The sequence below is a fragment of the Colias eurytheme genome, chromosome 8 (assembly GCF_061535395.1).
Source record: "Colias eurytheme isolate Ceu_HAF_F1 chromosome 8, ilColEury1 Martin Lab GWU primary, whole genome shotgun sequence".
Classification (NCBI taxonomy): Eukaryota; Metazoa; Arthropoda; class Insecta; order Lepidoptera; family Pieridae; genus Colias; species Colias eurytheme.
The window spans coordinates 9,634,550-9,659,974 of NC_142987.1; the positions used below are offsets into that span (position 1 = coordinate 9,634,550).

Sequence of the window (25,425 nt, forward strand, 5' to 3'; positions counted from 1 at the left end):
ACATTTTTTGTTGCAATATTTTTATAACAATATATTGGTAATACAGGATCTAAAATTTTTATTGTTCTTCTGGCCGAGAGAAATACTAAAAAAATATGGCCTTTGATATGTAGGTACCAACCCAAAATCGCTTCAGTAGTTTTTAAGATGAATTAGAAACATGAAAATATTTGACGTTTGCTCTTTATTTAGTTAAAATAGTGTAAACATAAATAAGTACAATAAATTTAACAACTCGTACGCCAAATAAGCGCAATGAATAAAATAACAGTATTATATCTCACCTTTTCTTTAGCAATGGTAGTCATGGAGTTCCGGAATATATTAGGACAGGACGAAGCTCTTAATCTATAACGATTAATATTGAGCATAGCACCCCTATACGTCAAAGAATGTCTATGTATTCTTAAATCCTTGAAAAATGCTGGTGGCTTTTTAGTGGAGCCAGCTCCTTGTCTTCTAAGCCACAGGGATAAAGCTGCTTTATCGTGCAGGGGCGCTCTTGAGGTATTTGTTGTTGTGGCATTTGATGCGGTTGTAGGTGACGTTGGTCCCGGGGACAAACAGCCAGGAGACATCAGCGCCTTTGGAGGTGACTGCTCGTGCAAACGGCCGCTGTCACTAAAACTCCTTGATGGCAGCATCACTCCCGGATAGTTATTCTGAGCCAGAATCGCATACGCTCGTCCCTTGTTAGACATCATTTCAAATATTTCTAAAGAAACACCTTCATCTCCAGTCATGAAGGTCGGTAAGTCCACAAGTGAACTGAATTGCGGTACTATCGATGTCGTCACGGCTTCAATGTCTTCATTTTCTCCTACTTTACTAGATCCTGCAGCACTACTTTTGCTATCAGAGAAACTATCGACGGAAGAACCAAAGCGTTTATTTCGTTTTCGTTCACGTCTCCTCTTTCGTTCTTTTGCCCTTTCTTCATTCATAGTGGCCGTCCATGGCAGATCTCTGAATAGCAAACCACACACTGCCATGTTTAGGAAAAATCCTGCTAGAATAAGCGTAGTACCACGCCATCCGTATTCGTCGAGTAAAATGTAGGTCAATGGTGCAAATATAAATGTACCAATACCACTACCACAAACAGAAATTCCAGTCGCTAACGATCGCTTTTTCTCAAAATAGTATGCTACTATCACTACTGCTGCTACGTAACATAAACTCAATCCGAAACCGGCCATAATACCGAACGTCAAGAACAATGTTTCCATATTGTCCACAAAAGCTGAGATTACAAATCCTATCGATGCCAGTATCGAACCGAAAATGGTCATACGCCGACAACCATATCTATCGGTCAGAAAACTTGCAATGGGGCCGGACAGCAGCGGCATCGCCATAAAGATGCCAGCGATCCAGGCGGTTTTTCCCTTGCCCTCGCCAAAGTACTCCAGAAAATGTGGAAAGAACACACCGAAACTGAACGTGATGCCGTCCGCGATGAGATTGACCATGAAAGAGGCGAACACGACGACCCACCCCCAGCCACCGTCGGGGGGCCGGGCCTCTGCGATGGAAACGTCTTCATCGTCCGAGCTCGAGCTGGAGCTGGACACCGAGACCGCCGCGGGCGGGGACTGAGCGTCGAACTGAACGTGGAGCAACCGTCCGTTTTTCCGCGGCACTTCACTGACACTGAGCGGGTCGCGGAGCAAGGGCTCGCTCTCGGGGATACAAGGCAGCGCACGCGGCGCGGGCCGCGAAGTCTCTGGGTCGTTTAAGGCCTCCGCGGGCGGGACGGGCGTGTCGACGGTTCCGCCGGGTCCTCCTTGGAGCGGCCTATTATTCGCGCGATCCGGCGACGGCGAGAGGCGCGCGCGGTCCATTCCGGCAACGCTCGGCGAAACTGCGCGCGCAACGTGTGCAGCGCGTGGTCAGCAGTTCGCCGGGCTTCCATGCGTATACCGCAGCGCCGTCGTGACCTCATGCTGCAACAAATTATACATTATTAAAACACCTGTCATAATGATTTAAGCTTTATGAATTAAAACAGAAATAAAAGCTCGTATGTAGTATGTACCCTATGCTTTCATATTTCCATTACGATATTACATTGTTATTAAATGAACCGAATGGTATGGATTTCATGGCAATGCAATTAGCTAAAGTAATTACTAAACCACAACATTCAGCAGCATTATTAAACAAGTAGATACGTAATAATATAGCTCTGCCTCGACTCTGACCACACATATCTTTTGATTACTATTTATATTTGGATTATATATACAAGTGTAAAATAAAGAACACATGAAATATTCAGCACATTACATAAAAACAATCACACGTAGAGAGAACGCAAAAATATTTCAGTATACACGAGAAAAATAACGAGCAGCAAGGAAAATAAAAAGCTGTAATTACTGGCCGACCTCCAAACATAATATACGGGGTCACGTTTTCATTCTCATGGGAAATCTCTGTTAAATGAGGTGACATAAAACTCAGTGACCATTAATGGGTAAAGTTAAATGATAACCATAGTTACGGAAAACTACGTAATCACCTTTATAATGATAAAACCACAATAAAACTATTAATCCCAAAATTTGGATATGAAAATGTTTCAGTTTATCTGAAATGAATGCGTAAATATCATTTCTATTCGATAATGTTCAGACTAAATTAACTCTTTGAAAGAGACATAAAAACAATGTGACATTTCTCATAATAGCAAAACACGTGTTTTGATTACGTAACGTAAATGGATTTTCATTGCGTATGAAAATGTGTCGTAGAGCGATGTTATACAAGAATCATGTTATTTTTAAATCGATATAAAGGTACAATAAATCGTATTTTAAGAAAGTTAATAATCGTATTTTAAAAAGATCCAAGAGAAGATAGTAGCAAATTGAATACAATTGACATTGTATTACAACTAGATAACCTAGCGAGTAGCGACTTCTGGGCCTCATTCAGTTGTTCAGTTTTATAACTTGCTGTTATTCAGGCGGAAACGAATAACAATTAAGGTTCATAAACGTCGATCTAGGCGTTTGTTAGAATCCAAAGTGAGATGGAGGACCTTGTCTCGACATTTAATTTCCGGATGAAAATTATACAGGGTGACTGGTAAGACGTCAGACGCATTTTGACAGGAGATTCTTCTCATGAAACTGAACAACTTTTGTTCTACAACTTTGCTGAATTCGTAGAAAAAAATTTGGACTTTGTATATGGAAATCGGTCAGCTGATAAGCGAAGTTTCCTTACAAAGTCCAATTTCACCTGGTATTTTATCAAACAAAATACCTACCTGAAATGTAGACTCTTTTGTTATAGACTACAAGCCCACATATGAAAAAAATATGGGTCAAATGAACCACCACGGGACATATCTAGTACGAAAGAAGAGCAAAAAATAATAAGATTCATCACTATGCCGTCACTTGTAAGCTGTCCAACTGAGTGCAGATGAGAATTGAAAAGTACAGGTAGACTCGGTAAATTTTGGTCATATATTTTTGTACGGCATTCTTAACCATCGATAGATCCATTAAAAATAATAAGAAACCGCTCAGTGCCGTACAAAAATGTTGGTCCACCAAGTCGGAATTTTAATTTAATTTCCGAGAGTTACCGGGGGTAAATTTGGTCATTTGACCATGTACGGCATCTGTGTCATACTATTGCTATACTGCTTTTAATCCATTATTCCGCAACGCCGTACAAAAATCATGGGGACAAGGGGAAAAAATCGAGAGTTGTAATCCCCTCTCTTTCCCCACTCCAGGGGGTCATTTGACTAAGTACGGCTTCGGTTCCAAAACATTATCTAGCACTCAAAAGTACTATTAAAAGCAATGCCGTCAAAAAATAATTGTTCTTTTAAATGTATACCAATAATCATCTTAATTTCATCGAATTCTTGATATAAAGAGCTGTAAGGTCATTTGACCCTGTACGGGAACTTTTTTTTTAACATGATATTGTAAAATTCAATTGTTGTATAGTATTGCCGTTCAAAAGAAACCGTTCTAAAAAAAGTTATAGAGAAATGCAAAACCAGAAATTTTGTTAAAGTTTAAACATCGTAGATTAATGAAATATAATAGTTTTCTACACTTTATTCGTTGTTTTAAATAGTATTAACATAGATAAATTAGGAAAAAACGATGCCGTACATTTTTGTGCAGACCACATCTTTTAGGCTGATGAAAGCGACGAAAGCTACAATTTTAAGGGTGCTTTATGGCCATTTGATACAGTACAGCATTAACATATTTTTACCCAACTACGGCAAAGCAAAAGCAGGGTTATGGTTTTGACAGGTCATGTATGTATGTTCATCTATTCCCTCGTAACTTCTAAACTACTTATCAGAATTCGACAAATAACATATCATTAGAAGCATCTGAATTGTTCACTGGATAACCAGCGACCAGCTAGCTAAAGGCTATATGGGGTTTCACAAAATCTAATGTGGCGCCCTCTAGCGGACAAAACATACAGAGTAAAAAAATAAAGTTAAGATAAATATGCCGTGTTTGGCATCATTTGAAAGCGCTTTACTTGTACATTTTGAATATGTATATAATACTAGCATTTGCTTGTGACTTTACCTGTATTCATGGGCTGATTGCATATAATTCACATCTTTTCGTTCATAGCTTTTTTATTTGTTCATCAATTTAACGGAGTCCATTCCACTTGACTCCGACTTTCCAAGGTGATAATTAACCACCTCGAGCTTCTTAATATTAATGTATATTTAAATTTTATTATCAAAATATAAAGCAAACATTTCGTTATATGGATTTTTTCTTTTTCATTTTTTTCCCCTTTGAACCAACGAAAATGTACGGCACATGAAAAAATATTATCTATGCATAAAATACTTTAAAAATAAATTTATTTCATGTTGTGTCAAATGACCCCCTGGAGTGGGGAAAGAGAGGGGATTACAACTCTCGATTTTTTCCCCTTGTCCCCATGATTTTTGTACGGCGTTGCGGAATAATGGATTAAAAGCAGTATAGCAATAGTATGACACAGATGCCGTACATGGTCAAATGACCAAATTTACCCCCGGTAACTCTCGGAAATTAAATTAAAATTCCGACTTGGTGGACCAACATTTTTGTACGGCACTGAGCGGTTTCTTATTATTTTTAATGGATCTATCGATGGTTAAGAATGCCGTACAAAAATATATGACCAAAATTTACTGAGTCTACCTGTACTTTTCAATTCTCATCTGCACTCAGTTGGACAGCTTACAAGTGACGGCATAGTGATGAATCTTATTATTTTTTGCTCTTCTTTCGTACTAGATATGTCCCGTGGTGGTTCATTTGACCCATATTTTTCTCATATGTGGGCTTGTAGTCTATTACGAGATTTCATTGTAACTAATAAGTGATAATAACCAAAATAATTAAATCGCTGAAATTAATAAATTATTCGTATTCTTTTATCGATAAAGCCATTAATTGATTATCTACCAATAGAGTTGCCTTAAAAATAGGATCATAGGAACATTTAAAATTAAATAATTAACCTAATTTCAAAACCAAGTTCCAAGCTAAATCAAAACTACCATTGTTCACAAAATCAGTAACTAAACCACGAAATTCGTGATTTATCTCCAAACTTGCTTTATTTGACTCACGCCAAGTTCGCGTAATCTCAATCGACCTTCGTCGCAAGGGCGCTAAAACGCTGGAAGAATCTTGACGCGAGAATTGAATTAATTATTTCCGCTAATGCTTTGAAGTGTCGCTAAAATTTTGTAGAATGCACAAGAAATTGTGCCATTTTAATTTTTTTTCATTAAAACATCTTAATATGATGCCGTTAACAATATGCTACATCAATGGTACATAATCTGATATCGTATTTATAAATGTATTTATAATAATAATTTCACGTCCGTGTTTTTAACAACAAGAATCACTATTAATAACTCAGGCCCCGGAATCACAGACACAATAGAAAATCTATTGTGTCGTGGTCCGTGGACCGATCGGGCCGTTCGGGGCTCAATGGGTAAATGTACTTTCAAAAGGATCCATTTATTTTAAGTTAATTAACTTCCTTTGAACACTGCTGGCGTGAAAACAACACAAAGAAAGTTACATGTACGCATACATTAACAGTATTACCTCTTAAGCATAAGCATAAGCATTGTTTATAAGCGAAGCAAGCGGGCTTATAATAAAATATATTAATATTCATAGCATTAGCTACTTAGTAAAAATATAAATTTACTAATACATATTACAACATTATCGTCGAAATATATCCATTAAGCTCTAACAAGATTACCTACTTATAAGAAATGCGACGTAATATTTACGTAAACAACATTCTGAGAACAAAATATTCCCCAAAAACTGCTGAATTTTTTCTACCGTAAACATAATCGATACAGAAACTTTACAGGTCATGGATTTCATTAGCAGCCACTGATTAACATTTCTAGATGTCGAGAGCATACGACCTAAATGGGAAAAGCGCAAAGTTGCAATTTTCTCAAACGAAAAAATTAACCTTTGATGATTGGAAAGTCATTGAGTCCGAATCATTGATTATTATTAATTAGATTCAGCTCTGGCTCTTAAAGTTTCTAAATAGGATGGTCTTTGAAAGTTTGTCGATGAATTTAATTAATAAGTATCTACAGTTCTAATAAATAAATAATATTTCATTCAGTGTTTTGGTGCTCAACTAAGCAAAGGTACATAGATAATACGATAATAAACATATTGTACAATGTAAGAATACATAATTGTCTAGAGACCCAGACAATAGAAAAACATTATTTTTATCCATATATTTTCCCAGTAGGGATCGGTCCATATCCTCTGCGCAATAGTCTACTTCACTAACCACTGCGCCATTATTAAATATTAAACCAAATCTAACTTGACTATAGCAAAAAATACTACACATAAATACGCAAATATCTAGTCAAATCTCCGGTACTAATTTGTTGCCGGAAGCATATCAAATATTGGATCATTTCAAAATTATTCAACACGTGATGAGCATAATTCAACCTTCGCATTTCGGAGGAAAATTATCCAATTCCTTAAACTGGAGAAGACAAGTCTGACGTGCTCCTGGCTTACATCCAGCGTGTCATACACTTTACGTCAAATGCTATAAATAATTCGTGTGTTTGCCAACAAACAACTACCGACAGACGTGAGAACAGATGCTACGTAAGGTTGATAAACTTTTTCCTAGAAAAATGCATGCATATGTAACTCTGGTAGATGGATTTGAGTGTTGAATTTTCTAGAACCGATTTATTTAAAACTGCAAGCAAATATCGAAAATAATGAGAACACGAAATGAAGATATCTCGGATCACAAGACAGAAATAATGGCTCCATAAATAAATGCGTAGGAATAATTTATTAATTTTAACGAGGGTTTTATTTCGATTATTCGTCCCGGATACTAACAATAAAATCACGTTAAAAAAATGTCTATAATTACATATTCGTTTTAAATAATTGTAAAAAAATAAACTTGTTCCTATCATTTCTACTCTTGTTGAATTTATACTAAAGATTTTTCTAAACAAACCAATACAAGGCACGATAAATGATCGTAATGGATTTTTTTATTGAGTTGTCCTAAGTGATATAAATCTGATAAAATCATTTTATACAATGCCAGCGTTTCTTATCTCGCGTAACTCCGATAATTATTTCCAATCACTATCAGGATATTGGTTAGTCATTTCATAATCCGTAAAAAAGGATACCGACTAATTCAGTGATAAAAATACTGCATATTTAAATCGAAAATATCAATTGAATTTGTATTCAATTGATATTGATTAAATATTATCATCTCTAAAAGCTGCATTAATACTTGTTGTATAATTATTCGTTGTTAGGTATATTAGATTTATTTCAATTCATTTCAACGTTACGCTATTGTAACATTGAAAACATTGTGTCCATAGCTGAAATAACAATGAGTACTGAATTAATAACATCTCTGCAGTTGTATTGTTTAATTATTGATACAGGATGTACTAAAGTATTTATTGTTCCGGGCGAGTTTCCGTCCTATTGGTCCATGGGGATTATCATGTCTGTAAGCAGTATTAATTCCAGTGTGGAAAAATGATAGAGCTATATAGCTCGTATATCGCCATCTTTTTCCCACCTACTGCTTTAAGACATGTATCGAAGAGTGATAGAATGTACTTGTGAGGGAGTGTACATAATACATAATATTGTGTTTGCTTGCAATTAGCATGTATGTCCCCGGTGTATTTGACTAGTACCTAGGAATGGGCAAAATTTGGCAGGAATATTAGTTACCAAAGATATAAGGTTACACAATGTGATACAAGATTAACTTAATCTTTACATTTACTCTACATGAAACCGTAGTTTAGTTCTAGTTGTGAAGATACTTTGCAGTATACGAGTGCTACGATGTAGGTTACCTACAATATAAAATACATAGTAAACAAAACACCTAGCTGCACAAAGAAAGTCCTCTCCATCATCACCAAAACGTCATCTCCAATACAATTTTCCTCCCATTTTACTACCATTTATATTTTATACTAGCTGTGCTCCGCGGTTTCACCCGCATTGCTCCGCTCCTATTGATCTTAGCTTAATGATATATACTTATATAGCCTTCCTCGATACATGGGCTATCTAACACCGAAAGAATTTTACAAATCGGACCAGTAGTTCCTGAGATTAGCGCGTTCAAACAAACAAACTCTTCAGCTTTATAATATCTATTAGTATAGATACTCTTTATCCCATATCAACGTGGGTGGTGTTATCCCTCCACGTCGCGTGACACGGCTATTGTCTCAACGACCATTACCCACTTACCACACCATTCAAGCAATCAAACTGTTAACAGTTAAACGAATCACTGAACACTAACAGGATAAAAATGTTGGTATTAAATAAAACGCGGCAGTTATGAGGATATGTTTTGTAATTTATGTTGTTTGTATAACTGAGAACTAAGGCATATTAAGGAACTAAGTCATGTTTATAGAGAGTAACACATATAAGAAAGATTTAGATGGATTCACTGTATTTTAGAAAAAACCAAAGAATAAGTTTTTATTATATAATATTCCTATTGTTCTAAATAATTAGTCAAATATCGCAGCCTAGCTTTTCAAAGAGGGCTTGAAACTTCGCACCTATATACGACCAAATTCTTGGAATTGTATCGATAAAGTTTCAGCGAAGTTAACCTAGATCGGCTTATTGACCGAATACTATCTACAATTCTATTGAAAATAGAAGTACTTTGTTATTATCTAAAACACTTACAACAGGACATTTGAAACTAGCAATCTCGATCGGTAAAAGCAAAAAAATACTCTTTATAAATATTAAATTGTTAAATTCAAATACAAACAGATTATGACAATGGAAGGCATTATCGGATTTTTCCCCAAGTCGGATCTATATTGTAATTACTTTTACACGACCTTGATGGCGTGTTGCCGCAAAACAGTGGAAAAACTTCGCAGCGCCAACTCCATTGAAAATTCTCTTTCTACAAGTCAGATGTGCTGAAAAATGTTCTACAAATTCCGAGATAAATGTGCTCCGGTTTCTGTGAAATTAAGCTACGGTGGCATAAAGTTTACGTTCCGGAAAAAGGCTTTCAGCTCGTTGGCGTAATGCCAACTTGTGACGTAAGAAGGTTAAGATTTCGGGAGGTTCAACGTTCACGCGAGTGTCAAATCTGTCTCGGATTAAGAGCTATTGGATGTACTAGGGAAATACATTGATTTGGGATTTGCTCTCATATATAAAGACACGCAGATTAATCATAGCTATGTGTAAATAATAAATACCTACATTAAAAGTACCTACATTCGTTTTATCAACCTTTACGTGCTGGCCACGGACAATTCGCTATAGCGAAAATTCGCGCGGCGCGACTGGCGGCGCGTCTTGCGAATGAATCAAATGTATGGAAATGTACTGGGCATGCCACGCGCAGCGGCGACCAGCGAGACGACCGGCGAATTTCCCCGAGCGAATCGCGCGGCACGACTAGCGATCGAAACAAATGTATGAGTTATTACGGCGCAGGCCACGGAGTCGAGCGGCAGACGCGGCGACTACTCCCGGAGCGAACTTAACTTAAAATAGTTTGTTTTTTTTTCGCGAAAATGGAGACGGAAGCTTTTATTGCAGAAATTCTAGCTAGACCAGCTATTTGGAAGTCTAGCCACCCGCAACATAATTTTTCATCATGCCTATATTTTTCATATTTTTGGTGGAATTCTCCGTCTGTAACACGATTTCTATTTAATTCGTGTACTCCACTATATCTTCCAAACATTAAATCTTGAGCAAAAAAGCTGCTACTCTCCAAACAACGTCGAGCTAACTTTGATAAAGCTATCTCGTCTCCTCGTCTACACTGGTCGCGGCGGCGAACGCAACTGCCCGTGGCGTGCTTACCGCGCCGCGCGACTTGCCGCGCCGCCGGTCGCGCCGTCGGTCGCGCCGCCGGTGTCCGTGGCCAAGGTGTTAGAGTAACTACAGAGGTTTAAAATTGTTTACGTTTTTATTTATTTTTTTGCTCAAGAAATTGTAAAGTACGTGTGAATCACGTTGTGTCTAGACGCTAAATGCAATTTCAGGATAATGGCAGCTATTTGTTCAGGTAATGTTGTATTTTTATTTAAACTTCACGCAACTACAAATAAAATAAAGAGTTTAATATTGCGCATTTTGTTTAATGTTATAAACGGGACTTATGTATGTAGTAAGTTAGCAAGTACGAGATCGTAAACTCTATAATTAAAATAAAACAAAATTAAATAATTTTAAAACTAAGCCCATTCATTACACCATCAAAACTCAAAACAAAACTTAACTCATCAGTCTGTTGCCACTCCAGTATTATTCGACAAGTTAATTTAAGTTTTCGTTTTCTACTATTGCAATTAATTTTAAGAACATTAAAACTAGCTATTACAAATCACAAATAAGGTATAGTTCGCTGTAAACCCTTAGTAATTTATGTACCTATAGTAGAATATAAATAAAAAAAATATACAATAATATAACATTGGGGAGCTCTGCTTACGTTACACGGTTACACCAGATCATTTCAAAAACTATTTTTCAACAATGCAATCACATGTGGCAAGTCAATACTCCCATTTTAAAAAGCTTAAACAAAACATTTCGGAAGTCCATTAAGTCAAGCTTATCTGCTGGTTAACGACATCAACCCGTAATCATTATGCTACAATTAACTAGAAGAAAAGCGTAGGTCACAGTATGATAGTGTTATCAGACGCATGTCTGGTATGACCGGCCTTAAATAATTTAAAATATCCACTCTTTATATGATCTTAGTGTTAAAATAACTGATATTGGTGTGGGATGTTTCGTCTTTTTAGGGACAGTTATGAAATAAGCATATTGTTGTTAATATAGTCGTAAGTGCAATTCAAAATGAAAGCCAAAACTAACCTTAAATTATATTTAACCCTAAGTTATTCAGTATTGGTGTCAATCGTCTTTTATCCAACTTTTTATTGTTGTACCTATGCTAGGAAAACTATGTAAACATCTTAAGTTTCAGATGGCACACAATAAATCATAAAATAAATACCATAAAGGAGCAGCTCGTACCTATACTTATAAAAGTCTTAAAGTAGAACCAGTCGTCTATAATCTTTTAGTGTAAATAACACTGCATTATCAAGTTTTTCTGCTAAGTTTCAATTTCGTTCATATTTTCCCTGTTGCAATACAATTTCTATTAATAAAGATCGTATTTTATCACGCAATTAATAACATTGTCACTATCGGTTGCATTAGAAGGCAATATAGCATTAATTTGCGATAATTTGTTGTTTCATAAAATTATATCATTTATTTAACATGCTCTACATTGTCTATCTTCATCATATCTCTATTCTTGATAGATTACACGAGGCATATTTTCATAAGCATATTTTTTTTATTGGCGTATTGTTTTGTTAAAGTTAATTATAAATATTGTAATACAAATAGCTGTAAGGAATCTATGTATGTAAAAAATAAATTAAAATAAGATCAAATGCCGAGATCTCCAGATTTAGAATTGTAGATTAGAGAAAAACTTGGTTACTTAGAGATTTTTCATTTATTTACTTTATATGAAAAAAGTTGATTAATATTTTACGTTTTTTTCATTATTTGAGTTCTATTTTAAATGTAAGAGTTGAAGTAGTCTAATAATTTTACCCAAAATAAACAAATTAAGCGAAAGAATGAGCATTAATACCGGTCATTAGCAAATATGTGTGAAGTAAATATAAATAAACAACACATTAATCTAATTATCCATTTCTTTTGTCACAAACATCGTTAATATAAAGTATCATCCAACACAAATTCCAGAAACTCAGAAGTTCTCAAAACCGCTCTCAAACGTCTACAAAATGAAGCGACGTTGTTTGTTCAACTAACAGATTCCTTGCCATTTGAACTCGCTTGTCTCGAACAATTACTGTTTAATCAACTACACAGTAAACCAACAACATTCGTCGAACTATTAAAATTACATGTTTACTTCACGTCAGCTGTAAACGAATTTACCTCCATCTGCATAGTCATTTTGGCTCGCTGTCGAACGCCCGCTTGCCAAAAACGAATTCAACTAATATCACCGCATTGTACTAATAATACACACTGAATATTAAAAACACAAGCCGTAACACTGACCACTGATCACCACACGCGCGGAATCCCTTGAGTACATAGAGCAATGTATCACTTGAGGAAACTATTAAGGTTTGTCAAAATAATGGGAGGAAGAAGTGATAGCGCACACGGTCAGAAGACCACTGAACGGCCGGTACACACGACTCGACGGCTCATTATTTAATAGCCAGATAAAAGATTATCTATTGAGTCGTCCTCGGTCAATACAGCACTAAATTACTTATTATCGCATGAATGGCAAAACGACAATTCAAATAGTCGCGCGAATTGAGCGGCCCGGAATAAAGAGTTTACCGTCTCAACTAGAACGCAGTTTTGGGTTTATGCATCGCCGCGTTTTAAAGAAAACTAATTTAAACAATCAGAATAAATCATATGGACGTTTCTCGAATATCTTTAACTATAGATATATCAAAGTGATGCCTACACTTTGAAACCGACACATATTCTGAAGATAAATGTCGCTAACAGAGATAAAGTTCATTATGTAATCATAATTAGGATTACAAGTCAATATGTATTGATTAGTTTAATTTAATTTAACACTATGTCGTTTACATAATTTACATTTTACATAAAATACCAATTAAGTATATGAAAAAAAACGGCGCACACTCGAGAAAGATCAAGTGATTTTGGCAAATTTATTACTATGCCGATTTTTATAAATCATTCTCAATAATAAATGAATAAAACATTATACCGATACATATTCATGAGCTGTATTTACACATAATTCTATTGAGTTTCACTTTGTCAACAGAATATCTCCATAAAATCATTAAAATGTAATCAGAAATCTACATAAAACAAAATAAAAAATATTATACTTCTTAGTTCCTATGCCTCTTCACCTCTTTAAATAATGCAATAAGAATTTTAAAACGAACTTTATTTTGGGCACAATAGCGACAAGAAAATTTAGGACAAGATAGCTGAATAAAAATAGACTATCGATATTTATTTTAATGAGAGAGATGTCTGATTAAATACATTATTAGTGGAACAATGAACTTTTACTGAACTCGTGATTTTATAATAAAGACAAAGGGGTGAATAATGATGTTGGGTAAAGTATAATTATAGTATCTACTAGCGGTCCGCCCCGGCTTCGCCCGTGGTACATATGAAAAATATATGTTGGCCGATTCTCAGACTTACCCGATATGCACAGAAAATTTCATGAGAATCGGTCCACCCGTTTCGGAGGAGTATGCAGACTAACATTGTTACACGAGAATTTTATATATAAGATATATATATTATAATAAAGTCGTAGGAAAGTCGATATCGTAGACAAAATTTAGTTTTTAGAATTTTTGTATGTTTGTATGTCCGGGCTTAACTCAAAAAGTATTGCATGGTTTTACTTCAAATTTGGTACAGAGATAGCTTGAGACCTGAGGAAGGACATAGGTTTTATCCCGAAAAACCTAAGGGAACGAGAACTATGCGGAATTTTCTTTGACTACGCGGACGAAGCCGCTGACAAAAAGCTAGTTAGATATAAATAGATAACAAAGTAATAAACGCAGCAATCTGTACAATACGGTTGCGTAGTAGCGATATTTTTTTATCTAGCACTAGATCGATAAAATCGCAGCAATCATCGTCATATTGTTATCATTAATTATGAAACGGTATTTTTCTGACAATAATCCTGAATAACCTTTACGTGGGTAATCCGTTAAAATTCCTGCTCTATGATTGAACACGTATTCGACGGATGGCAGATTAGTGTTATTCAAACACAATTTTCAACTTCATATTTTTTTTGTAATAGTTCGTTTTTATAGGCTTACCGAATATGTACATTAAACGGTAACATATTTACAGAATACTAAACAAACTTATACCTTTTCTTAAGTTCCACTCAGTACCTACTATATTTCTCAATGTAGCCAACCATCACAAAAGAAACCGTTTACAAACTATAGTTCAATAGTCTATTATCCTCGCTTACAAAGCAATAAAGAAACGATAAACCTCGATCAAACCTAAGTCAAGTTACTAAAAAATCGATCGTCTGGCCCTAGTCGTAACTTTTAATCCATTTTTTCATAGCCAAGTCATTGTACCTTTTGTATTCACAGTCTGCTGCACCAAAGGTCTGAAACAATGTCCACTTTTGTTCAAATTAATAGTCGCTTGTTCCACTAGATTTTTCTTTTTGTTCCACAACACAATGATAATATAGACTGGTTCCATTACATCGAGGTAAAGACTTGTTCAAACTTAATCATTGTAATCTACATTTTGTGTTTGTTTAGTCCCAACGGTAGCTCGTACCTTAATAAAGTTAAGCTCCTATTTCACATTACCTTTGACAGAGTCGAGAGAGTTTTAAGTATACATTTAATAACAATAGGATCAACGTGAATAAAGGGACTGTTATGGCCACCAAAAGAATATTTAGAACTTTTTTAAACATTCCATCACTTAAAAATGGTAAGTAAGTACCTAATTCATTTTGATGGTATTGTATGCATGTCGAAATCAATTGCAATCAATTGCACAATCATTGCAATCTTTCTAAATGATATTCAGTACTAAAACTTATCTTTCTATACAAACATCGACTCATATATCGAACGAACTGTTACATTCCAAGACTGTATGCATTAATGCATACAGCCATCCCTCTAACTATCCCGTCAGCACATTCCTTTCCCGCCATATTCCCTACGCATCGCTTATCCATCCGATCCCAGCCAGTCTACTTCCAACATCCTAAGAGCTCGGTTGCCGGCAAACCCATATAAATCCGTGTATTAACCACATATAAGTCTGTGTATTAATCATAGTGTTGTAACTTAGTTTTAAATAATAAATTCTTTTTTTTTAAAAAGAGGTTTATTTCACCTCCCATAACATTTTGGTGGCAGCGGTGGGATACGGAAATTCCAGTGCCGGGCAACCCTAGACTCGCTCCGTATTCCACGTTCCTACAGTCCGAAAAGTGTTAAGTGCAAAAGTTAAGTTCAAAAGTGCATAAGTGCTAAACCGAAAGGTTCCAGGTGCATAAGTGTGTGAATTCAAGTGTATCTGCCGGAAGGCGCAAACCAATAAAGCGCAAATCAATAAAGCGCAAATCTACATAATATAGAATATATTATATTGAATGCCCGTCTGATTTCTTGCTGCGTCGGAGTGCTACAGGCGCTCCTCATCCCTGCGCGTGTCCTGAAAGTGGTCCTGCCTGTTCCTGTCTGCAAGTAGCGTCGTGTCCCGTGTCGAGAGGGTTCCCGAAGATCGAAGACTAAACATAAGTGTTCTAGGAAATATCTATGATGTACCGGATGTTTGTTATCACAACGATTATCGTCGCTGCACTGTAAGTCGCTTGTTATTGCTTAACTGTATATCAATATAGTAAGAGAGCCAGTGTATAATTTATGATTTTTCTATGTGCCGTTATTTTGTACAGATTGATTTAAATTAAAATTGTTCCGCCTCATTTTTAAATATTAAAATATTATGTCAAAATCGCGCGTTGACGATAGTAAATTGTTCATTCCCGTTCCGGAAGAAATTCCTAGCGATAGTGAATCTGTAAAATCCCCCGTGGGCTCACCACGAATTACCAGACAAGCCGCAGCCGCATTAGCTATGGCTGAACTAGATATTAATATTCTTTTTAAATTCATTAAGCCCTATGATGGGAATAGGGAAACTCTAAATTCATTTATTGTCAATTGCAATAACGCATACGAGTATGCATCCGATAAGCAGAAACCCATATTGTTCAAATACATTTTAAGTCAGTTGAGCGGTAGAGCGGAAGTAGCTTGTTCAATTAAAGAATTCGGGACATGGGAGCAACTAAAAGAATTCTTAAAAACACAGTTCAGTCAACGCAAACATTATTCTCATCTTTTAACTGAACTGCAAGAAAGCAGGCAGGGTTCACAAGAGACCGTTAGTCAGTATGCATTGCGGGTTGAGACCAATCTTTCTCAACTCCTTACCGAGATATCATTATCTACCACGAAGGCTAAGGAACTTCCCGGTCGAACAGCAGCGATGGAGGATTTAGCCCTCCATCACTTCTTAATGGGGCTACACCCCAGAATTTCCAATATCGTTAGATGTAGATCACCCAAAAATCTTAACGAGGCAGTGAACCTCGCAATCTCGGAAGAACGTATTCAACAAACACTTTATAAACGCCCTCAAGGTGATCAGAAGCCTAACAATCACAATAACGACAATAGGCCAAGGTCAATCAAACCTCAAAATGGCCCTTATCCTAATCAATTCCGCGGAGCTAGATTTAGCGGTCCTCCGCAAAATTCTCAGCCTATATGCCGTTATTGTAAACTCCCTGGTCATGATATCTCGCAATGCAAAAGACGCGAATTCAATAATAATCGATTCAGAGCACAGCACCATCCTACACCCAGAGTAACATATGTAGCACAATCCGATCCTGTAGGTCAGGACGAAATTGACGCATCCTATGGTCACGATGACTCGTCACCAGACCCTTTAAACGAATAAGGGTCTCGCCTCAGTGTCGCACGAGACTAGTATCCAAAGTCGACACAATTCCTATTTCAAAATCCAAGGTCATGCAACAGGGTAACCAGCCCCAAACTGACGGCCTTACCAAATTCGGCTCGACAGCCAATCCTTCAAAATCCAAGGTCATGCAACAGGGTAACCAGCCCCAAACTGACGGCCTTATCAAATTCGGCTTGACAGCCAATCCTTCGAAATCCAAGGTCATGCAACAGGGTAACCAGCCCCAAACTGACGACCTTACTATATCAGGCTCGACAAGCCATCCTTCAAATTCCAAGGTTAATCGGAAGAATAACCAATCCCGGGTTGTAAAGCCACAAGTCCCAACGTTAACGACATCTTTAGTAACCAAAGATGTCGATCGTGAAGTTTATGAAATCAATTTAGACACATCCAAAAGGCTATTGCCGCATGTCCTATTAGAGTCTCCAGTTTCCGATATTCCATTGTCTTTATTAGTAGATTCTGGTTCCGCTATTTGTCTTATCAAGCAATCTAGTATTATTAAATATCCTAATTTGACTAAGGAACCGATTAACCTCAAGGGCATTGACCCTGGCGATGAACCAACGTTGACGGAAGGTCACTTCTTACTCGGTCTTAAATTAGTTCATAATAAATCAGTAAAATTCAAATTCCACGTTATTAAGGAAATTAATTTACCGTATGACGGAATAATTGGTACAGATTTCTTAACAGCTTTTGGTTGTAAAATTGATTATATTCATGACACCTTAAGGATAGGTAACTTAGATATCGAATTGCATTTTGTTGATCCTTGTTTTATTATTCCTGCTCGGACCGAAACTGTGATAGAGTGTTCAGTCCGTAATGCCAATCTTAAAGAAGGTGTGATTGTAGACCAACACCTTTCTGAAAATCTACTAATTTCCAATTGTATAGTCAAGGTCAAAGAAAATAATCGCGTAAACCTGACGGTTGCTAATATTTCAGAATCTCCTATTACGGTAAAATCTAATTTAAATCTCGATATAGTTCCTTTAAATCTTACTGCATTTAAAGTAAACAATAATAATTATCATAGTGTATCTAAACGAATTCAAGAAATAATTAAATCCTTAAAATTAGACCATTTGAACGACGAGGAATATAATTCCCTCACAGAACTTTGTTCTCAGTATGCAGATATTTTCCATCTCCCAGATGATAAGCTAAGCCACACCACAGCCATAGAGCACAAGATTCAAACTAGTACCGATGTCCCAATTCATACTAAATCTTATCGTTTTCCCGAATGTCATAAAAAGGAAGTAGAAACACAAATACAGAAAATGTTAACTCAAAATATTATTGAACCGTCTTGTTCTCCATGGAGCTCACCCATATGGGTGGTGCCTAAAAAGGCAAATTCTCAAGGTCAGCCACAATGGAGAGTTGTAATCGATTATCGAAAGCTGAACGATATAACAATCGGTGAAACTTATCCAATTCCACAAATCAATGAAATTCTTGATCAATTAGGTAAAAGTAAATATTTCTCTACTCTTGATTTGTGCTCTGGTTTCCACCAAATTCTTATGTCTCCTTCAGATGCTCAGAAAACAGCATTTTCCGTCCCTCAGGGACATTTCCAATTCAATCGAATGCCTTTCGGGCTGAAAAACGCCCCATCTACCTTTCAAAGGCTAATGAATAACTGCCTCTCTGGATTACAAGGCAGCCGTTGTTTTGTCTATCTCGACGATATCGTCACTTACTCCTACGACTTAGCAACGCATATCAATAACCTCCGAGATGTATTCGACAGACTCAGGTCCTTTAATTTAAAACTCCAGCCCGATAAGTGTCAATTCTTACGAAAGGAAGTTACATACTTAGGGCATGTGATTGGGGAAGATGGTGTCAAACCCAATCCGGATAAAACTAAATCCGTGACCGGATTTCCTATTCCGAAAAATCCGAAGGACATCAAATCATTTCTAGGCTTAGTGTCTTATTATCGTCGCTTCATTCCCCATTTCGCAAAATTAGCAAAGCCCCTCACCAGCCTTCTCAAAAAGGACGTTCCTTTCAAATGGGAAAATGAACAAATGCTAGCTTTTGAATCCTTAAAAGATAAACTCGTAAATGCTCCTATTTTAGCTTATCCAGATTTTTCACGGCCATTCCTATTAACGTGTGACGCTTCAAATTTCGCCATCTCTGCCATCCTGTCCCAAGGTCCAATTGGACAGGATCGTCCAATTGCATTCGCCTCACGCAGTTTGAACAAGGCCGAGTGTAATTATAGCGTCACAGAAAAAGAATGTCTAGCAATCATTTTCGGAACAAAGACCTTCAGACCGTATATCTACGGTCATCGTTTCACAATCATTACCGATCACAAGCCGCTGCAATGGCTTTTCAATTGCAAGGATCCGGGCTCCCGCCTAGTTCGTTGGCGTCTTAAACTTGAGGAATTCGAGTATGAAATTCAGTATAAAAAGGGTAAATTTAATGTAAATGCCGATGCCCTATCTAGATATCCTGTTAATCCCGTCCTTCCTGAAAATGACGTAGATTCAAATCAACCTAACGACGGATCTCACATTGATGCGTTAGATAAAGACCTCATGGACCTCCTTGTTTCACCTCCATCGTTTCAATTAGACAATATTAGTCCGGGTTTTCCCGAATTTGAACTGCCAAGCCCATTAGAGCCTAACCGAAACTTACCTGACCAAACCGTAGAACCACAACCTTCTACGAGCTGGCAAAATCCTGAAACCTTACCTGCAGTCATTCCAAATCCCGAAAATCCTGAAGACTTACCTGCTGTTATCCTTGACTCCGAAAACCCTGAAACCTTACCTGGCGGTATCCTTGATCCTGAAATCCCTGTAACCTTACCTGCTACATCACCGAATCCGGAAGGTGCAGAATCACCTGAAATTGTAACAGATGAAACCTATAATAAATTTCTAAAATCACCACCTAGACAATATAATACACACATCAAAGAACATAACGAAACCTTATTAAAATCAATACAAAAGTTAATCGTAATACCAACCTCTATAGACATGGATGAATCCATGCCATATGCCTGCGATGTCCTCAACAATTGCCCAAATCCTGAACGTGAAGAATTCCTTAAGTTAGAAAGATCACTGTGTTCATTCTTACCGCTAGTAATCGATACCAAGACATACATTTTCTTATTTACAAAGGTTCACCACTTTGACGATCATTCCTATCCAGATATCTTCAAGGCTCTTAAATATTTGCGTGATCAAGTAATGATGACATATCCAACTGTTAATGAAATTGCTATTTCCGATTTTAAGAATCCATTCGATAAGCATTCTTTTGTTAAGATATATAATATGTTAACTTATCTCTTTGACGGAACAAATATCATAATTCACATATACAAGAATAATATAATTTATCCAGCCCTTAGTGAAATTCCGAAGATTTTAAAAGAAAATCATGACCTACCAATTGCGGGACATTTAGGTTGCTCAAGAACACTGAATCGAATTAAGGAAAAATATTATTGGAAAAACATGGGCTCTGACGTTGAAAATTACATCAAAAACTGTCAACTGTGTCAGGCTAATAAAGCCCTACGTAAAACAAATAGAGCGCCAATGGTTATAACGTCGACGTCAACATCACCGTTTGAAAGGTTAGCAATTGATATAGTAGGTCCCTTACCGGAGTCCGGCTCCGCCAAATATAAATTTATCCTCACCATGCAGGATGACCTAACGAAGTTTTCATTAGCTTATCCATTGCGTAGTAACACAGCCGAGGAATCAAGCGAATGCCTCGTTCATTTTATTTCCCTATTTGGAATACCAAAACATATACTTACTGACCAAGGGACTAATTTCACTGCAGATTTATTTAAAAGGACCTGCGAATTTCTTAAAATCAAGCAACTCTGGTCATCCCCTTATCACCCTCAAACGCAAGGCGCGTTAGAAAGGTCTCATTCTACGCTAAAAGAATATTTAAAATCCTATGTAAACGAAAATCAAGATAATTGGCCGCGTTATGTATTCACTTCAATGTTAGCATATAATTCCGCCGTACATTCCACAACTCATTATTCACCGTATGAATTATTATTTGGTCACAAACCTCATATCCCTAGCTCTATATACGATAGTTCAAATACTACTTACCCGGAATACGTAAAAATGCTACAGCATAGAATGAAACACTCGAGAGATAAGGCTCTAGAATTTATCAATAAATCTAAAATAAATTCCAAAAATTATTATGATACACACACTCGGGTTGTTCAATATAAGGTAGGCGATTACGTTTTATTAAAAAATCATTTAAGGCTGCGAAAAGCCCTATCACCAATATGGAAAGGTCCTTACAAAGTTGTGAAAATTAATGGAAATCATACACTAACATTATTGATAAATAGGCGCCACGTAACCCATCACTATGATGAAGTCAAGCTAGCTAATTGCCCCGGCGACGCCTAAACTATAAATTGTATTATCGTAATTATAAATATTATACGCTCTATTTCCAGTGCAATGGCTCATGGTCACCCCGAATATGTACATCGAATCAACTCCAGTTCCGGTGTTTATTTTGACCCGATTGGGAAATTAAATATTAATGTAGGCTATTTAGATATAATAACTCCTTTAGATATATCTTATATAAATCCGCATATAGCGAATATTAACTCGTTTTTAAGCACATTACGTTTCATATGTTACAAAATCCAGGCTCATTATCCTAATAACACTGAATGTAGTTATATACTAGAACCTCTCAAAACCCGATATAATGACATAGTATCGGAGTATTCTTCTTTTTCTCACTTGATCAGTAGTAAGTTCAAACGAGGGGCTTGGTTTGCTGGTATTGGCACACTCTCCAAAACAATATTTGGCACTTTAGACGAAAATGATGCAGTAAAATATGATAACGCTATACAAGCTGTACAAAATAACGAGAAAAAACTGAGTTCATTACTAAAAGAAAATATTTTAGTCACATCTTCTACCTTTTCTAAATTCAATTCAACATTATATGATATTAAAAGTAATGAGGCCAGTCTCGCAGAAGCTATCGACAAACTCTCTTCTCAATTTCAGAATTTTTCAAATCTTTCAATTAACTTAAATATTAAATCAAAAATTGATAATATATTAGCTCGTCTCGAAGCGTCAATGCTGACGATATCATTCCGATTAGAAGACATAACAAATGCTATCCTATTCAGTACACAAAACATTTTACATCCGGCTATATTAACTCCCACGCAACTGTACCAAGAGCTTGTCGATAACTATAGACACATACCCGTAGATCGTAAGTTACCTTTAAGTATAGAATTAAATAATATACATTTGTTATTAAACATCTCTAAAGTTATTTGCTATAGTTTTAATAACAAGATCATTTTTGTATTACGAATTCCGTTAGTTGCCATACAAGACTATAAATTATTTCACTGTTTAGCCTTACCTACTCCGCATAATGGAGATAAACCTAATTCCTTTAGTTATGTAATTCCTAGTATTAAGTACATCGCAATAACCACGGATAATTCATTATACTGTACATTAGATTCTATCAAATACTGCACCGTTATAAACCCAAATGAGTTCATATGTGACGTCACGAGTGTATACTCAACAACTTCAAATCCTCGGTGCGAAAGTGAACTATTAACAAATGTCGTAAGCGCCCTACCAGTCCAGTGCCATACAGATTTTATATTCGGAAATGTAACAATTTGGGAACCTATTTCTAATTATAACTGGATTTACGTGCAATTCCCAAAAGATAAATTATTTGTAGAATGCCGCAATAGAAATAATGTAATATTAACCATTTCAGGAACGGGTATCCTGAATATCCCGAATGATTGTGTAGCTCATAATAAAAATATTCGGCTTATACCTAAGTTCAAAGATATGTTTTTAAATGTAACTCTTGCTAATTCAGACTTTAATATAATTAATGACTCATGCTGTAATAATATAAGTAAATTTAAAACTGAAGGGAATAATGAGCCTCCTATGCACTTGAAGGATATAAATTCGGACATTTTTACAGTAAAATCAAAACGTAAATTTGAAACGATTTCGGACGACATAGACGAAATTATTAACCAACATCAAATAATTAGATATGAGACCCATTATTCTATAATTATTCTAGTTCTAGTAATAAGTATAATAATTATATTTCTATTTTATAAATTAGCTGTATACTTAAAAACCGGTAACTGTTCTCGTTTCCTTCACACACCGCCCGAACCTGAAAATATTCCAATACCAAACATCCAAGAAACCCCTCCGAGAAAATCCGTTTCATTAGAGAGTTCAACCCCTTTACCTGAGTCCGGACCTAGCACCAGAATTAATTATTAATTTCGTATTTTTCCTTTAGTTCCGTTCCAAATCTAAACTACGTAGCGTTTTAACCCCGTAGTTTAGACTACCCCCGGGAGGTGTTACATTCCAAGACTGTATGCATTAATGCATACAGCCATCCCTCTAACTATCCCGTCAGCACATTCCTTTCCCGCCATATTCCCTACGCATCGCTTATCCATCCGATCCCAGCCAGTCTACTTCCAACATCCTAAGAGCTCGGTTGCCGGCAAACCCATATAAATCCGTGTATTAACCACATATAAGTCTGTGTATTAATCATAGTGTTGTAACTTAGTTTTAAATAATAAATTCTTTTTTTTTAAAAAGAGGTTTATTTCACCTCCCATAACAGAACCATGATCACAAACTCCCAACATGGTGTCTATTGTCTGCATGATTAAATGAACAATAAGCAATATAAAATATGGTTTTATCTCTTAAGTTACAGCACGTGGAAATCCGGAATTATCATTATCACACGTGTATCATATATCAATTGTTTCTGTGATGCTGCAAATTATCACACATTGTTCTAGGAAAGCATTAATAATCTCTGTGAGATTTGACAGTCGTAAAATTGTTTCAGCCCCCCTAGTCAAGTGGCTTTCTGTTAGCGTAGCGTATGTATGAGATTGACGTAAGCTGTAGATACGTTTATCTACAGCTTACGTCAATCTCATACATTCGTAGTCTATTCTATTGAACGCTACGCTAACAGAAAACCACTTGACTAGGGGGGCAGGTATGCAATGATGCATGATAATGTGTATATAAGTTCCGACTTCAAACTGAATACAGAAAAAATTCTAAGGATTCAAAGAGGTTTACAAATCCAATATTTACTATCTTAATGCAATTACATGAAAATCTGCTATAAAGCTCAAATATGTGTTATGTGTTATATTTGCATGAACAATCTTATCTCAGGAATTTCAGTAAAGCAGTGTTTGAGTGAAATTATTTTTATATAGAATCCATAGTCTATAAATCTGAAAAGGCTACATTTCATCAAAAATCTCATCAAAATGTAGCAAAGCAATACATGCTTCTATTAACTAATATAAAATGTTTATTTAAATGATAAATGTTCGTTCTGACTCTAATATAAAATATTTGGCACAATAAAATATTTTCTAAGCTCTTTTCCGGAATCCAGCAAACAAATCGCTTTCAAAACATAAGCTTATAAATTGTGAATTTTAACATAATGGCTATAGACCAAGAGCTTTCAAACAATTTTTATTTATTTCTCCATATTTTAAGCAGAAAATTACAATAAATAATACACTCTCTAATGTTAAAATGTTAGGTATATCAATTATTTTCAGCCCTAGTAGTAGTGTAGTTTCTGCCAGGTAAGCCGAAAAGCAAGGATTACATTTACTGTGGTAAACAATCATTACACCAACCATTTCTCGCGATTTTATAACAACAACTAAAAATCGTAAAGTGTAGTATACTAAACCAACTGTTACCAAATCCATTAATATAAATTACGTTACATGAAAATCACGCCAGCTCTTAGCCCACTTGGATGCAGGATGCATTACACAGAAGCCGTTAGACACAGAAGCCGCAGTATTTATTACAACGGTTGCTGATTTTCAGTTTATATTTCACTGGGAGCTGCAATGCGCAATTTCCATACTTTTATCTGTTAAAAATTGGTAATTTAAACCAAAAGGAGTTAATTCGTAGGTGTAATATAAAAGTAAACGATAACCAGTACCTACTTCGTTTATTAGTTGTTAATGTTTATATATGTGAGAGAATCATAACAGAGTAGTTGTTATGTGGCTATACCTTCCTATTATAATGTACTCTATGGTGTA

At 36.0% G+C, this 25,425-nt stretch overlaps 1 protein-coding gene across 2 annotated transcripts in view; it reads right to left on the reverse strand.

Annotated features, from left to right (window-relative positions):
* The window catches only part of LOC149906721 (monocarboxylate transporter 9-like), a 46,277-nt gene that overhangs the window by 5,794 nt on the left and 15,058 nt on the right, over positions 1-25,425 (reverse strand). The window contains exons 1-2 of one of the 2 annotated variants that reach the window (XM_090104898.1): positions 12,582-12,721; positions 285-1,946 (exon numbers count right to left, since the gene is read on the reverse strand). In XM_090104898.1, coding sequence (XP_089961024.1) covers positions 285-1,844 — 1,560 coding nt within the window. In that variant the 5' untranslated portion in view covers positions 1,845-1,946; positions 12,582-12,721. Of the gene's footprint in view, positions 1-284; positions 1,947-12,581; positions 12,722-25,425 lie in introns of those variants that run through there. The other variant, XM_090104897.1, reaches the window with a different exon arrangement.